At 45.6% G+C, this 17,561-nt stretch overlaps 1 protein-coding gene across 13 annotated transcripts in view; it reads right to left on the bottom strand.

Annotated features, from left to right (window-relative positions):
• Positions 1 to 17,561, bottom strand: part of ABLIM1 (actin binding LIM protein 1) — a 298,002-nt gene that overhangs the window by 79,994 nt on the left and 200,447 nt on the right. For 12 of the 13 annotated variants that reach the window (XM_057735888.1, XM_057735892.1, XM_057735890.1 and 9 more), the window contains one exon: positions 17,233 to 17,326. In XM_057735888.1, the coding sequence (XP_057591871.1) occupies positions 17,233 to 17,326 (94 nt within the window). Of the gene's footprint in view, positions 1 to 2,567; positions 2,811 to 17,232; positions 17,327 to 17,561 lie in introns of those variants that run through there. The other variant, XM_057735898.1, reaches the window with a different exon arrangement.

The raw sequence follows: 17,561 nt of genomic DNA, 5'->3' as shown, positions 1-17,561 counted from the left end.
GTGGCCTGTGGCAGCTCCTTGCAATGTACCATGCTGCTCAGTGCATCGTACCATGTTCTTGCAGAAATGCCAAGAAAATGTGATACAAATAACCTGTATGTCAGAGATAAATGTTTAATAAGATTATGAATGTAAACTCACAAAATTTAAAGCTATAATTGGAACATCGGTCCACCAAAAAAAGGTAAAGTAGAACTAAGCAAAATTGGCTATTTCAGATGTTTTGTTCCAGTATTTGTTATGATTTCATTCATTTCTTAATCTGTTAACCTCCAAGAGCAAAGAAGCAAGAGCATGTGCTAAAGCTGTAAGAAAACTTTTAGACGGAAAAAGTTCCAGCAATTGACTTTTTTTGTTATCTGTGAATTGGAAAAAGGCTGTGACTATTTTATTTCATTGACAAAATGAGACCCGGTTCTCAGACAAACACGGAGTTTGAGACTCACTGGTGCGGAGGGGGAAAGGAAAAAAGAAACGAAAGCACTTAGCTACAGTTTCCAGAAGAAACACCAAATAGGTGTGCTCAGATTTACACAAAGCTCACATATCAAAAAACCCTATATTTACAGACCTGATAAGTTATGGGTAATTATTTGCCTTATAAAATGTGCTATGAGATTCTTTAAAAAAAAAAATAGTGCATTTCTGGGATGCACTTAAGACAGGATTCTCTTTAGAGAAGTTTGATTAGGCAATGCATCCAATAGGCCCACAAAGGACCAGGAGGGGAGAGGCCGGGGGAGAAGAATGTATACCCAGAAGAGTGCTTAACCTCTGTTCCACCACCCAGCCCAGGATGTGATTTCAAACAAAAAGAAAACAAAGCAAAGACCAAAATGCTCAGAGCAAAACATTCGTCCTGTTCCTGTTCTTTAGATAAACACCCTCCCTTGGGGTCCTGCCTCTCTGCCACAGCCCTTCCAAGTAGGTCTCAAAAGTGGTTACTTAATAGGTGTGGTTCTTAACTGGGGGGGAGATTTGGCCCCGCAGGGAACATGTGGCCATGTCTGGAGACATTTCTAGTTGTTGAGCTGCTGAGGGAATTGCTACTGTCTTCTAGGGGGTGGATACCACAGACGCTGCTAAACACAGGACAGTTCCCCACAGCACAGAATCATCCCATCCAAAATGTCAGTGCTGCTGAGGCTGAGAAACCCTGGTCTACAGGGTTCAAAATCATGATCGGCCCTCTACAGAGTTGGGGTGTAACTCCTGAGTGTTTTGGACTTTTCCGTTCTTTTAAATTAGCTATTATTTAGTCAGAGGGAAAAGCCTGCAGACCTCTGTGGTCGTGATATGATAGTCCCTGAACCAGTTAGACAAGCCATGGGTGCAAGGGTTAAACTCACTGACACATGAAAATGTTGAAGGAACCCACTTGAAAACACTAGGTCAAAATGTGCATTCAAAGCTTGTTTCAAAGAGTATAGGCCAGGCCTCCCATTTAGTCTTAAAAACCCTTCTCAGAAGTAATTTATACCAAGGAGCCGTGGCAAATTCACCTTTTCTGTAAGTACATCATGACTCAACAAGCTTTTTGATCCATTATAGAATGGCAACAATATTTTAATTAGTTATTTTCACTTACTTGTCAGAACCTGTTTGGATAATCTAAATAACTTCACATCCTCTTAACAGACCTGAGATTGTGTCAGAGAAAACAGGCTCAATTTTCTTTTAAATCCCCATTCCCCGTGAAGGGATAGATGAAGCTGCCATGGCAACGGCAACCTGCTGACTTTTTGGCTAGCTTCATTTTTTTTTAACCTTTCCCAAATCATAAATCTATTTCTTTCATGGTTGAGATGATTTTTCTTGTTTCAATCCTTCTTTAGCGTTTGCACAACACACTTTAAAACTTTTTTTCTCAAAAATAAACTTTGGAGCATGGCTTGATTCATAACTAGGTTTTCAGAAAAACTGTTTGCATTTGAAAAGCAAGAATCTCTAGATTTCTTACATTTCCTGCCCAAAGATGGTAAAGAGAGGCCACAATCAGGCTCTTTCAACCTGTAGCTGTAACAGTATGAATAATACACAAATGGTTTGCTTCCCCATATTCATTCACGGGAAACCTCTTAAAGGAAAAAACTCACACATCTATAGTAACAGATAAATTGACTCAATTCCCCTCGCCCCTTTTACCACCAGATCCCCAAAATATGATTCTTAAATTCTTTCATCTCAAGTATAAATTCCACAGAGTTCTACAACCACAGACAAAACAAAACAACCTGGAAACCATACTCTCCTTTCAGTCTTGGGAGTAGCAGCCTAAAAAACACACTGTTTAAAAGGTCAAAAAATTATTACTCTCAGTTGAATAACCCACCTTTTCCTGCTCTTTACTACCAGATCGATGGAAAAAAAAATGCTCTAGTTCATTTTGTATCATAAGCAAAAAAGTTGAAGTAAAATGTCTTTCAGGCCAATGCAAGTGGCTTCTGCCACCAGCATCCAGCACATCACATCTAGAGGACCCTGGGGGTCTCCGATGTCGCCAAGGAAGTGGGGAATTTCACATGTGCCCTGCAAAGCCAAGGGCACCTCCAGCAATGTCACTTTACCTTAAGCCAGGGCTCTTTTTCCTCTACTCCGGTTCCTGGCTGTGCTGAGCAGGGAACTCCTCTGCACTTCAAACTCACAGCACTGCAAAGAGGTTCCTGAACGCCAGATCTCAGCCCGACAGACTGGGGCTCCCTGCCCGCCTGGGGGATGTGAGCGGGCTCGAAAGGTGCGTCTCTTGAGAGACACACACCGGAAAAAAGAACAGACTCAGGCAGGCGTTCCCACCCTCCCTCTCCCAGCTGCACTTACTAGTTAAACACAGCAGCAACCACTAACGGGCCAGTCCATGTTTCTGAAAAAGGAGGGGGGTAGGTTTTCTTTCTTTTTTTTTTTTTTAACTGCAGGTGGGGAAAGTACCATTTCTTCACATTCACCCATGCTTGTCTGCACCATTAACCTGACAGTGACTGTCCCTGAGGCAGAGGCTTGCATTGAAACCACTGTCTTATGCTTTTTAAATTTCTTTCTTGGATTTGATATGATGGAAAGGTACATGACTGAGCATAGAGATCAAATAGCCTCCTCTCCTAAGTCACCGTGTTGGCAGCACAATTTATTGCATCCTTTATGTAAGTGTAATACAACGGTGCAATTTGATTTTGGTTTCCACTTGTTATTCAGAATTTTCATATTTCAGAATGTTCATATTCATATTTTTGAGAGAAATGTGACCCCCCCCCGCAAAAAAAAACCCTTCACTTATCAAGCTTCCATGATTCATATTGTTGGTACATTTTGTATTGTCTTTTATTGCAGCAAAAAAAATTACTAGATACCTACATTCCAGGTATCTAGTAAGGACACCTTACCTCACTGTCCACTACACTGTCCTGCAGAAATCCCAGATGAACCCGCCACAGAAGGCAAAGCCACAGGCTCTGCATATTTGTGAATGAAGAGACAGAGCCAGAAGCCTTCTGCCATCATAGCACAGCCCCTTTTATGCAACCTTTCCTTAGGACTAGGGCAAGACTCTGTTACAACTCCTGTCATTTTTAACAAGACTAAAGTGATTTAGGGAAATTTCATGGAGATTATTTGCTCGTAAAGATCAGCTAATAAAAAGACCTGTGTGTGTGTGTGTGTGTGTGTGTGTGTGTGTGTGTGTGTGTGTGTGTGTGTGTGTGTAATCTCTCTAAGCTGGTTTGGAAGCAATTCCCAGCATTGCTGAAGAAATGTAAGGATTTCAGCAATAAAATTGTGCTTCTAAAAAGAAGAGGAAGCTACTGGATTACACACTATAAAAATTACAGGGGGTTACCTACATTTCTAGCTCATTTTCCTTCCAAGGAGTCAAAAGCCCCCTGAATGTGCTTTCACCACACCCTTGCAGGGCCAGTTTCTCTAAGTGTGATCTGTAGCCCCCGTGGCCCTATCAGAATCACCCAGAGCAGGGTGGCATGTTAACATGCAGATTCCTGGCCCCAACCTGGACCCCTAGAATCTCTGGGTGACGCCTGGTAATTTATACTTTAAACGAGATATTCAGGTTATCCAAGAACTTCGCCTCTTGTTTGGGATATTAGGAGGCAGTCCACTGTTTGTCAGAGAAGTGAAGGAGTCCCTCTTTACAAAGGAAAAAGGGAAACTCAACCAGGCTCGCAGGCACAGGGCTAGAAGTCCTGGAGCATAAGAACTGGGGTCACTGCCCTCCAGACCTCAGCATCCTCTTTTACTCTCCCATATTTGGAGTATCAGCTCCTCTTTCAGATTTTATTTCTTTAACCACCTCTACATCTTCCAGGATGGAGAGAAACAGGATGGTTCGTCTTTACATTTACCAAGCAAGTTTCCAAACGAAAAGAGCCCCAAATCACCACCAGACCAGATGGAATCAAGAGTTTCAAGCAGCCTGTCTGGTTGAGCAGCCCTTAATGAGCAATAATGAGATGCCTTTCCTGCTGACCAGCCTTCTCTACATTCACGTGGATGTGATTATGGGGAAGAAAGTGAAGAGGAAAGAATCAAAGGATGGGCACAGGGGTCTGTTTGAGGTGATGGAAATGTCCTAAAATTGGATTGTGATGATGGTTGCAGAACTCTGTAAGCTTACTAAGGATTATTAAGTCACACACCTAACCAGGGTGAACTGTAAGGTCTGTAAATAAAGGTGTTACAAATCAAAGGGGCAGTTGGTTAACATCTGTTCCAAAGGGACTCAGTCTATATCAAGGAGCTGATATTGAAGCTTTCACAGTCTGTAGAAGTTAAGAGACCTCTTTATTGTCACCCTAGATACAGAGGGAAAGCCCTGTCTAGGCAAACGTGCCGGCTATTACACAAAACTGAACAGAGAGCACAAATCCTTCAGGAGTTTATACTTACACAGAACACACTCAGGCGGATGTAGTAACAGACATTAACAGACAGGATAAAGGCATGTGGGCGTTTATTGCCCATGTGAGGGAAAGGAACTGGTAATTAATAGGGTGATAAGGAATCCATGCCCAAAGAGTATGTGAAGGCCATGACAAAAATTCATGATGGGAAAACACTCGCTCATCAACAAACCTTTATTTAGCAGCTGCTAGATGCCATGTAAAAAAGTAATAGAAAATACTTGCCGGAACAACGATAGATTGAATTTATGGGCATGTGGATGTCTAAAGTTAAGTGATTAAAAAAAATTTCAAAAGAAAGCATCAACATGACTATTAACTTGTGCATCTGAAATAATCACATATTTAACTACATCCGAGAGCAAATCGATGGGAGTGAGCCTGAATCCTTCATTCAGACAGTCAGTTAGGAGCTCATTCAATGTACTGGGCTTTTCCAAAATCTGTTTCTTCATTTATAAAGGAAGAAAATTGGGGAAAAAATTCTTGAAGCACTGTATGTCAGGCACTGTCCCAGATGACTCATTTATAATCTGATTTAAGACTTTAAGAGGTAAAGATTATCCATATTTTACAAATGAGGATGCTGAGACTCGGAGACTTTAAGTAACTTGCTACCCACTGCTCAGCTCTAAGTGTAGGTACAATAATTAAATCTGGTGTCTGGCTGTATCAGTTCTTTCTACTAACCACTACTTCCCTCTCCCACCTTACCTAAGACCACTTCGAGCTCCCGAATTCCTGATTCTGTGTTTCCAAGATGCCTGCCTGCAGTTTTGAGTTTTGCTTCAGGGCCATGAAAATAGATGGTTTATAAACAGTTTTCATTTGCAAGGCCACTCCGACGCATCCTTTTGGGAAAGGGATTACTGAACTAGTTCATTTCTGCTGGGCTGGATGAGTACCAGCCCTGACCATCACTCCTCCTGGCAAACTCTAAGCAGGTCCATCTGTTGAAATTGGCATAACATCCCTCACAAGGTGGGTCCAGGAAGCAAGCATGTTCAGGTGGAAAACAAAAGAGGAGGAAATCTGTTCCTAGTAGGACAGGCAGCAGGGTGGCATTGCTGCCTGGGGCCGAGGGGACCAAATGTGCCCATCTCCCCAGAGCATTCATCAGCTCCTGGGCCTCAGGGAAAGTTTCACATCCTCACCTAGAGAAAGCAGTGTCCACAACAGAAGTTGTCCTGGTGACCTGCGGATGGCGCCAGGTTTCAATGTTTACCCCCAAGTTGAACACTTGCTGCAAGAGGCTAAGCGGACAAAAACATAAGGAGGTAGCTCAAGACACCACCTTTTGTCTGAGTCGTTACAAAACCAGAAGTTAGAGAAAATTTCTTGAGACCCAAAGTGTGGTCATAATGCCCACCAGAGGCGCAACCCAGGTTTCAGGAGGAAGGCTGGGGACTTCCCTGGTGGCACAGTGGTTAAGAATCCACCTGCCAACGCAGGGGACACGGGTTCAAGCCCTGGTCCCGGAAGATCCCACAAGCCACGGAGCAACTAAGCCCATGTGCTACAACTACTGAGCCTGCGCTCTAAAGCCCAAGAGCCACAACTACTGAGCCCACATGACACAACTACTGAAGCCTGAGCACCTAGAGCCCGTGCTCTGCAACAAGAGAAGCCACCGCAATGAGAAGCCAGTGCACTGCGAGCCCTGCTTGCCGCAACTAGAGAAAGCCTGCACGCAGCAACGAAGACCCAACACAGCCCATTAATTAATTAATTAATTAATTAAAAAAAGAAAAGAAGAAAGAAAGGCTGGATCTGGGTAGAGAGAGCCCTTTGCCTCTCTTGCCTTCCACCGGGTGGGCAGATCCCAGAGGGTGGCAGGCATGAATTCTAACAGGCATGAACTTTCAGAACGAGAAATGGATCCAGGTGAACCCATAAAAGTCAGTTTACCTCATAATTAAACTAAAATAATGCTAGTCAGCAATGGAAAATATTTTTTTAATTGTTCAAGTTTACAACCTGGCTGCTCACAAAAATTATTTGCAGTGAAATTCAAGCATGCATTCATTATAAGCATGCAATTAAACCAAATGGTAATAAAACGAAAATTAAAGAAACAAACAAGGTAGGAAAAAAACGACCTACGACGTCAGTCACAAGAGCAAATGGGGATAAATGTCTCACTCTCACCTGCCTGTACCTACCCATTCCTCAAAATTCAAAGCCGACTTCTAAGAACTGAGAAGAATCTCTTTTAAACCCCAGGGCATTTACTGTGTATGCCACTTACTTGGCCCTCACACAACTGTGGGCCCCCAGTTATCTTTTGTGTACTGAGATATCTTGTCAAAGACTGAACTCTTTCTCTGCTCCACCAAGAAAAGGTCATGACAATTACCTTCAAATTCACTGAAGGTCACCTCTGCAGGGCAGGTGAGGCACCTTGGAATCGATCCCTTAAGAAGGAGGGGGTATAATCATCCCTTTTAGGGGTACAGTGGTGAAGGAGACATGAACAGAGCCAGGGACGGGAGCAGGTGGGGAACCGCAGGAAGGGAAATGATGGGTGCTCTGGGTCCATGAGGAGGCATACCCATGAGCCTTCTGAGGCTCAGGAAGTGGTGGGTCCTGGAGAGGAGAAAGGACAACTCTCAGGGGTCACCACTTCTGGGCTCAGAACAGTGGCCAGACCAGAGACCCATCCCTTCATTGAACTTGCTGGTCACTTGTCTAGGCAGGCTGCCTCTCTGCTGTTGGGTCCTAGCTATTTTCAAAGTTCAATACCATCCCTGAGAATCACCCTCAGACTGAAGATACTGCAATAGCTTTGGGCACTCATGAGTCCTGGGGGTCCTCTGGACACTACAGGGGGTGCAATTTTGGACTCAGACACCCTATTATGTTTAGAAATGCATTGCTTATCTCTCTGACAACAAGTCCTGAATCTCACGGCTTCTTTTGTGTCCCCCAGTGCCGGGCCACCAGCGCGTGCTCAGTGCGCCCTGCGGATTTCTCTGGAAGAGTCACGTTCTCTCACTTGGTTCAGCTGTCACCCCACCCCCACATTTTACCAGCAAGAAGCTAACTCTCTGAAGTGGAATAACACTGAAAAACATAACATCTTTTTAACTCAAAATACAAATTCTTTTCAAAATGTCATCTGTGGAGAAGAAAACCCTTCCATTTGTGCTGGCAGAAATGGGGTGATTTTTTAAAAATGAATATTGAATCTTTACTGCCTGTGAACAGTCTTCTGTTACCCTGGCAACAAATTCCCTCTTATCATTAATGTAGGACAAAGTGGATAACTTTGGGTGAATCAGATAGATTTTCCTCCAATCATTTATCATATCAACATGCTTCTTATGCTCTACTGGGCCAATTCCTGATCAATTAATTTTGGAGGGGACAAAATATTAGCATCAAGTTATTCTTTGCAAATAAGATGTTGCAACCAACACATGATAAACCATACACTGAATTTGAACTTGAGTTTGCTTCCCCTCACTGGGGAGGTTATATGTTAATCAAGTCACACACTGTGATCAAGGGCACATTTCTATGCGCTGGCAACATGTGACCACGCGAGGGAATAAAACTTTAAATGCCCACAAAGGAAAGAAGCTGGCACACGATCCGGCATTAAGACGCTGGCAACGTGACCACGCGAGGGAATAAAACTTTAAATGCCCACAAAGGAAAGAAGCTGGCACACGATCCGGCATTAAGACATTTATGACTTGAATCCCCATGCTTGTCCTTTACTCACTTTCTTATACCGAGTAAGTTAAACTATCAAAGACCAGAAGGAAAAAGAAGAGAGGGAGAGAGGGGAGGGGACTAACCTGGCTACTAATTATGCCAAAGATTTTTATGCCTTTATTTTTCAAATCCTGCAGCCCTAGAAGTTAGCCTTTATTATCCTCATTTTATAGATAAAGAAACTGAGAAATACAGGATCCCAGCCCTCTATCACTTTGTATTGAATATATCTCTGCATAGATGGATAGATGTATATGTATGTATATGCGTATCTACCTACCTACGCTGAAATATAATCCACATACCATAAAATTCACCCTTTTTAAAAAAGTGTACAATTCAGTAGTTTTTAGTATATTCACAGACTCATGTAACCATCACCATTATCTAATTCAAGAACATTTCATCACCCCCAAAAGCAACTCCATACCCATTAACAGTCATTTGCATCTCCCCCCAGACCCTGCCAACAACTAACTAACAGACCTTCTGTCTCTACAGACTTGCCTATTCTAGGAATCATACAATAGGTGGTCTTTGTGACTAGCTTCTTTCACTTTGCACATTCTCTTTCAAGATTCATCCATGCTGTAGCTAGCAGATATTAGGACCTTATTCCTTTTTCTTCCTGAATAATATTCCATTGTGTGGATATCATACATCTTGCTTAACTCATATTTAAGACGAGGCCATTTCTGCTATTTACTGTGAAGCTGTATTTTAAATCAGGAAGGGTGACCAGTGTCCCTATATTGGAACTGCCTCTTCTTGACTCTCCACTGAGCCCTGGGGAGTCCTTGAGCAGAGCTCTGTGAAGACAGCGTGCTCCCCCACTTGAGACAGCGGCAGCATCACCAACATCCTCCCTGGGCCGTGCCAGGCGCCCCGTGGAGCCTCCGGCTGAGTAAAGGGGACGAGACAGAATGAGGCGTGACTGTGCGGAAATACCACAGACCCTAGGAGCAGGGTCCCCGACCTTCGGTGACATTTTATGTGGGTAAAAAGGAAACCAAACAAGCAGCAAATGTTTACTGTCCTGAAAATGGATATAACAGGGCCACTAATGAGATAGACGACTTTCCCATTTCACCAGGAATGGTGAATATTGGTTCTTCTGTATGTTATTTTGAGGGGGCAAGTTAATTACTCGTTTTCTGCAATATTGCCAGGTGGATCAGAAAGCAAAATGTGTGTATGTGCATGTGTACGTGTGTGTGTACGTGCATGTTCCTATCTTCTGAGAACTTCTAATTGGGTCCAGGCTTCTAACTGGATTCTGTTACCAATCAGCCCCCAGGTCTCCGGCACTCAGCAGCCTCATCTGTAGATGGAGGTCAACAGTAACTGCTTTCATCACTTTACAGGCCTGTTGTGAGGATTAAATATTTACGAGATCACTTGTAAATACTGGATATATTATACAAAAGCAGACTATTGTGGTGGTTCACTGTTCACCGGGGCAGAGACCATCTCAACCAAAACTATGAATGTTACTTGATTCTTTTCCCTTCCCTGATCCTCAAAAGTATTTGAGTTCCTGATTAAGTGGAAGGAGGCATGACTTCCTGGGAGCACAGTGGGAATGAGAAGAATGCAATTAGTTTTCTGCGTGAACACAGCTTATTAGTCTGGTTAGCATTTATATGACATACACAGAACCAGAAAGGAGAGACTTCACCGTCCAGTCTGTCTTTGCAAATTACATCTTCAGTGGTGACTAAAAGATGATCTGCTATGCAAATGCCCTCGGACAGCCTGTTTCCTCTCACTAGATAACAGGTTAGCCCAGAACCTACTCACTGCAGAACATGCTTAAAATACCTACACCGAAAGGAAGGAACGAGACAGGGCCTCCAATTCATGATGGGAATTAGGTTTGCAGAAACATCATCAACATATGTCCTTGGGCTTTATGAAAAAGGAGTTTCAGTTAAAAAGTTAAAAAAAAAAGTGAAAACAAAACAAGGTAAAACAAAACAAAGCCACCACGTTTAATCCTTCAGAGTCAAGGGAAAGGATCTGCTGAATCACGTTGTGATTCCACTTCCTACACTGCAGGGGGTCCAGCAGGCGGGGTCTAAAGCCAGTCTAAGTCCTGTCCTTTTGTCCTAGGCTTCCTAGTTAACAGATAAAGACAGGACAGTGTTACCATAGGTATGAATGTAAAGGCACTAACGGGGCTGGAGGACTGGCCCTGGGCCGCATTTGAGGGTCTCTCTCTTACATCGTGAGGCGTTGACGTTGTAACAGACCCTGTCACACATTCTTCCTGGGAGAGCACGAGTGGGACAGTAAACACGCCACCGCAGAAAGACGTGGGCCACCAGCCCTCCTGGAAAGACAGGAGGGTTGATTTCCTGGGTGTGGCGACCACAGGAAGGCAGCCAGGGAAAGACTAGGAGTCCTGCCCTCCTCCCCTGGGAAGAATGCAGACACACCACTGGCCTCTGTCTCCAGGGGCAGAGCACCCAGGAGGCTGGGTGCCCAGCTGGCCAGGTGCCTGCTCAGGGCAGCACTGTCTGCAGAGCCAGCCAACCCTGGGAGCATTGGTCTTGAAGGAATCGCGGAGCGCTCAGTAAACACTGAGCTCCCTGGGGGGAGGGAGCTGTGCAAGAGAACAGATCTAGAGACGTCAAGCCCAGCCTCCACCTGCAGATGGAACAGCCCAGGGCAGGGAAGGGGGCAGACACGGGGACCGGCCCTTTTCCTTCACCCTCCAGACTGCTGTGTCTAGGTGGACATTTGCTTTTTTTTTTTCCCTCTGTACTGCCTTTATTTTGCAACTATTTTGTTGCTGCTTTCTTTCTTGGGAAAGTTGGCAGGTAATAACCTGAACCCAGGAAAGGAAGTTTGTTGGAGTCAGAGATCTCCTAGGACCATCCACTGAAGACGGAAGGAAATTCACACCGAAGGGATGCCCCCAACCTTTACTGATGTCTGTGACCTAAGTCTGAAGTCTCAGGTCCTGTCCTGTTACCACGGGGCTGCTAAAGCAGAAGGGAGCAGGGGAGGGGGAGGGGAGGCACGTGAGGAGGGGGAGGGAAAAGGTTGCTTCAGAGAAGACTTTAGAGGTGGAGATGGAGAAGGAAGGCTATTCTTTCCTGGTATCTCACACAAATCTGCTTCTGGACTTCTTAGGAGGCAGGCTGTAAACATCTTCAGAACACTCCGGAATGTACAGGTTAATTAGCATAAGCTCTAAAAGATATGCCACTTATAGCCAGATGTCTCTCAAAAACAAAGCTGAAAGCAGACTAATGACAAACGAAACTACAGTCTGAGTGTATACTATATGCTGAGTGTTACGTTCCAGTTTTCAGAAAATCTCTCCAGAAAAAAAAGAACTTCTGGCTCTGACCACTTACATCCAAGACCGGAGAATTATGGAACTCTGATCCTTAGAACCAAAGAAACTTCAGGAGCCAAATGGTCCAAGTCTTGGATTTACACATATATATTTTTTAAGAACTTTTATTGAGATACAGTTAACATACAATACACTGCATATATTTAGAGTGTACAATTTGGTATTTTTTTCTTATTAGTAATGTATATATGGCAATCCCAATCTCCCAATTCATTCCCTGCCTAACCCTCTCCGCTTTCCCCACTTGGTGTCCATATGTTTGTTCTCTACATCTGTGTCTCTATTTCTGCCTTGCAAACCGGCTGATGTGTACCATTTTTCTATATTTCATATACATTTTTTAATGCTTATATATTAAAGAAGAAAACCTGAGGCTCCAAGAAATGGACTTGCCTAAGTTCCAGAGCCAAGAGTAGATCCTTGATTGCCTATCTCCTGGAAGCTTTCATCAAAACACATGAAACCTCTCTACCCCACCCCTCAAGCTGATGTAATGGGTAGGGCTTATGATACTAAGGAATAACAAAAAGGCTAAATGATCCGTCCAAAATAACATGGGATTTAGTGACATGGCTTAGCCTGGAGCTTCCTGATCATTGTCCAGGGACCTTTCTCCTTCTCAAAGCTCCCTTGGGTGTCTGGTGGCATCTCAGATAAAACCATATGCAGAGAAGTGGCCTTAGGACACCTCTGATGCTTAGTGAGGGTTCAATTAAAATCACACCAGAACCTCAGCCCTCACTGGGAAAATACTTGTGTAAGTTCCCAGGTTTACTGGAATGCCCCCCCGCCCTCCAAAGACACATCCACGTCACATCTCTGGAACCTGGGAATGTTTGGAAAAAGGGTCTTTGCAGATGTAATTAAGCTAAGGATCTTGAGAGGGGGGAATCATCCTGGAAGATCCAGGTGGACCCTAAATCCAATGACATGTGACCTTCGAAGAGAAAGGCAGAAGGACGCTTGACACAGAGAGGAGCAGACAGGCAGGGATCAGGGTTATGTAGCCACAGCCACCAGAGGCTGGAAGAGGCAAGGGACGTTCTTCCCTAGAGCCTTTGGAGGGAGCACAGCTGTGCCAACACCTCAGTTGTGGACTTCTGGCCTCCAGAACTGTGAGAGAATACGTTTCTGTGGTTTTAGGGCACCACTGTCAGAGAAGACACAGAGAGCTAATAATACATTTACAATCTCTAGGGCTAAAATTGATCAGAAACAACAACAAAAAAAATCAAAGACTGCAGAATGAATAAGTAATCTGTGGTATATTCATACAATGGAATATTATTCAGCCTTAAAAAAAGAAGGAAATACTGTCACACGCTACAACATGGTTGAATCTTGAGGACACTATACTAAGTGAAATAAAGCCCATCACCAAAAAGCACAAATACTGTATGATTCCATTTATATGAGATACTCAGAGTAGTCAAATTCATAAAGACAGAAAGCAGAATGGTCATTGCAGGGGCTGTGTGGGGAGAGGGGAATGGGGAGTTAATGTTTAATACGTACAGATTTCAAATTTATGACATAAACGGTAATGAGATGGATGGTGGTGAGGGTTTCACAACATTACAAATCTACGTAAGGGACTTCCCTGGTGGCGCAGTGGTTAAGAATCTGCCTGCCAATGCAGGGGACGCGGGTTTGAGCCCTGGTCTGGGAAGATTCCCACATGCCACGGAGCAACTAAGCCCGTGTGCCACAATTACTGAGCCTGCACTCTAGAGCTCACGAGCCACAACTACTGAGCCCACATGCTGCAACTACTAAAGCCTGCGCACCTAGAGCCTGTGCTCTGCACCAAAAGAAAACACTGCACTAAGAAGCTCATCCACAGCAATGAAGAGTGGCCCCTGCTTGCCACAACTAGAGAAAGCCCATGCACAGCAACGAAGACCCAACATAGCCAAAAATAAATAAAAATTAAGAAAAATGAATCTATGTAATACACTGAACTGTACACTTAACAATGGTTAAGATGGTACATTTTATGTCATGTGGAGTTTACCATAATTCTAAAAACAGAAAAAAAACAAACAAACCCAAAAAGGATCACAGTAGTTACAACAAATTCAGAATCATCATGCTTTACCTACAGCAGGTCAGAGACTAAAAGGCAGAGGGAGGAGGGCAGAGTTTTGTGTTGGGAGCCGAGCCAGGCTGACTCACGAGCTGTCACATGTCAGCTGCTCGCTGTGCAGGACGTTTTTCTAGATCACACACCCATCTGAGGGGGATGGCACGCCTGCTGGGTGGGTCTGGAATCTGCCCCAAACCCCACTGCCAACTGCTCCCAGAAGCCCCACCTCCACAGGCCTGTGTGGAAACAGTCCAAGGCTGCATCCTCACCAGCAGCCCTCACAGAGGCCTGAAGCCAATTGGGCCAGGGGTTCTCTGCGATCACTGACACACTCGGGCCCCCAGGGAGAAACCAGAGTAAGCAGATGTGTCTCCAAAACGGCATGTTCTTGGATCTGGTTTTGTTTTAGAGATTCTTTCCTCCAGCTGTTGAACGAAATCTGAAGATCGTCAACCTCCCCCCGACCCCAGCTCTTCTGCCTCCCCAAGTCTTTTGGGGGGACACAGTGCCACATGTGGCCGGAGGAGACAGCTGTGTGGATCCACGCCGTCTACACACATGGGAGCTCCAAGTCGGGGGCTGCTATCTGCCCACCCCTCTTGCTACAGCGGAACATCTGGGAAATAGTTCTGCTGTTTTATTATTGTTCTATTTATTTATTACTGAATTAGAATCGACATACAATTTTCTATTAGTTTTAGGAGTACAACATAGTGATTCGGGATTTTCACACCTTGATCACCACGGTAAGTCTACATCCCATCTTCCTGTTGTTTTAAAATGAAATTTCCCAATTGTTCCCAACTCAACAGGCTTATTTCAGTCCCGTGCAGCAGATCACACTTGGGAAGCCCAAAGGAAATGCTCTCAGGCCCCACTCAGGGCTCCTCGCTCCATGGAGGGACGAGGGGCACATTCAGAGGACCGGGGAGGACCACCGCACTTTCTGTCTTGGAATGAGACTGCTGGACCGTAAGCTGCCCTCGGGATGGGTCACATCCATCCTCTCTAACAGCTTTCCTAGGGATGTGCATCAGCCTGGGCCCCGGCCTTGATGTATCCCTGGGCTGGCAAGAAAAGCCTTATTGGAAAAACCATGAAAACTCCTCGTCCCCCCCCCCCCCCCCGCCACAAATGTGTGTGGGGGGTGGGCATCCACTTCTCAGGTGTCACTCCAGCCAGTGCCACCACTGTTCGCTGTCCAAAGCTCTCCTAACTGGCCTGTCTCCACCCTCACTCCTTTTCCATCCATTTTTGAAAAAACTTGAGGTGAAATTCACATAACATAAAATTAATCATTTTAAAGGGAACAACTCCGTGACATTTAGGATATTCACAAGGTTGTGCAACCACCATCTCTGTCTCGTTCCAAAGCATTTTCATCGGCCCAAGTGGGTATCAACAAGCAGTTAGTCCTCAACCCCCCACCTCCCCCCGACTCCAGGCAACCACCAGCCTGCTTTCCCTCTCTATGGGTCTACCTAGTCTGGATAGTTCCTCTAAATGGAATCCTACAGTATGTGGTCTTTCAGGACCCGCTTCTACCACTTGACATAATGTTTTCAAGGTCCATGCATGTTGTAGCATGCGTCAAAATTCCTTCCTTTTTAAGGCTGATTGATATTTCACTGTCTGTATATGCTACACTGTACTTAGCCATGCATCCATGGACGCGTGGGTTGTTTTCCCTTCTGCCTGGTGTGAGCAGAGCTGCCGTGAACATGGGGGCACATGAATGTGAGGACTCCCACCCGTTCTTCACGCAACAGTCTGATCCAAACGCGTGACGTTCTAGCGAAATCACTTCAACGCTTCCCACCGCTCTTAGGGTAAAGTCAAACGCCTGAATGTGACTTTCAAGGTCCTCAGGTTTGGGCCCCTGCCATTCCTCCAGCATCATCCGTCTCACCTGTGCTCCTGCCCAAATGACTTTGTTTCTTGGGTGTGCTGTGCCTGCCCTTGCCTCTGGGCTTCTGCTGCTCCTGTTCCTTCTTCCTGAAACACCCCTCCCCTGGGTCAGAGGCAACTGGCGTTCACATCACACATTTCCTTATCTCCCAAATCCCATTATCTGGACTAGGTCCAGCACAGAGCCAATGCTGGCCCCCGCTGCACTTCACGGACAGGAAGGTATTGTGGTGCTTGCTATGGGATTAGGAAGGCTACGCCGGACTTGGTGACATCCCACAGAAGCTGCCCAGGGACACCTTGGAGGCCTCTCGGATTCACGTCCTGGGTCCCTGAAACACACCCTGCTGGGAAGTCTGAATGAGGCGATGTGGATTTAGCGTGCTGGTGTCTGCTGAAGTGATGTGACAAGGTGTTCAGCTACCTTCCCAGCCACCGGGCGTCCTGACTCAGCTCTGCTCAGTGCACAGCCTCCACCCTGAGGTGTGGGACAGGTGTGAGGCAACCTTTACTTTTTCCACAGGAGTGGGTGAACACCCCACAGGCCTGTGAGAAGCCGGCAGTGACTCCCTGACCTCTGGCCTCGTCTCCACAGATGGCCCCGGCCCGGGAGGGGCTCGACTCAAGCCCAGAGGCAGAAGCTGGTGGGGGCACTGCTGAGAAAGCAGGAACCAAGCTCCCTGGTGCGAGGCAGTCACACCTGAACTTGATAGGCTTCAGCTTAGCCTGGGCCACAGGGCGTTTTGGGTCAGACAGGATGTGGTTTTCTAAGGGTGGGGAAGTTACGCCCTCCCCTCTAACGACTTTTTCTTCTCTCCGCTTCAATCTAGAGCCTCTGCATCCTGAGTCTGTACACTCCCGCGTGTACATGCAAGAGCGCACACATGGACATGCGGGCACACACACGCGCAGGTGTACACACATGCACACGTGGCTCTAGCACACTTCATTTCCTCTTCTCTAATTTCTAAAAAAAGGAACAGCTCAACATAACCTCCTTCTACATAATTCCTAATCGACTTTCTCATCCTTTTTTCCCCTCAAATTCCCCATCCTTTCAATTTCCACACGAACACTCAGATACTGCCTGAGAAGACAGTACAACACATTCGTTCTCTAAGTGATTTGTCATCTGCAGCTACTGTCTTTCCTCCACACGTGAGAAAAAGATGGAAAAAGAGATCCTTGTGTGTTTCCGAGGGCGAAATGACGGTGGCTCTGAGGGAAGCCCGTCTGTCACTTACCTCCAGGACTTTCCCTGTGATGAACTGGTGGCAGGCTTCACATTTCACCCCGAAGAGCCCCTGGTAGTCCTTTTCACAATACGGAGCACCATCCCTGCAGGACAAAGGGCATTCAGCTCCCGAGAGCAGCCAGAGGGCAGGAAAGACAGCCGGACCCCGTTTTTCTCTGCCCTTCTGCACAGAACAGTAGCAGAAGCTACTTCTCTCCCACCTGGCCCTCACATGCCTGGAGACCTGGTCAGACAGGGTCAAAACCCACAAAACCAAATGATCCAGAGAGAGCGCTGAGGTTCTCCAAGCCACAAGGAAATAACAGCCAAGTGGTTACC

Source organism: Hippopotamus amphibius, chromosome 5 (assembly GCF_030028045.1).
Source record: "Hippopotamus amphibius kiboko isolate mHipAmp2 chromosome 5, mHipAmp2.hap2, whole genome shotgun sequence".
NCBI classification, from domain to species: Eukaryota; Metazoa; Chordata; class Mammalia; order Artiodactyla; family Hippopotamidae; genus Hippopotamus; species Hippopotamus amphibius.
Note: the sequence above shows the minus strand (reverse complement) of the source record. Positions and strands in the feature narration are given on the sequence as shown.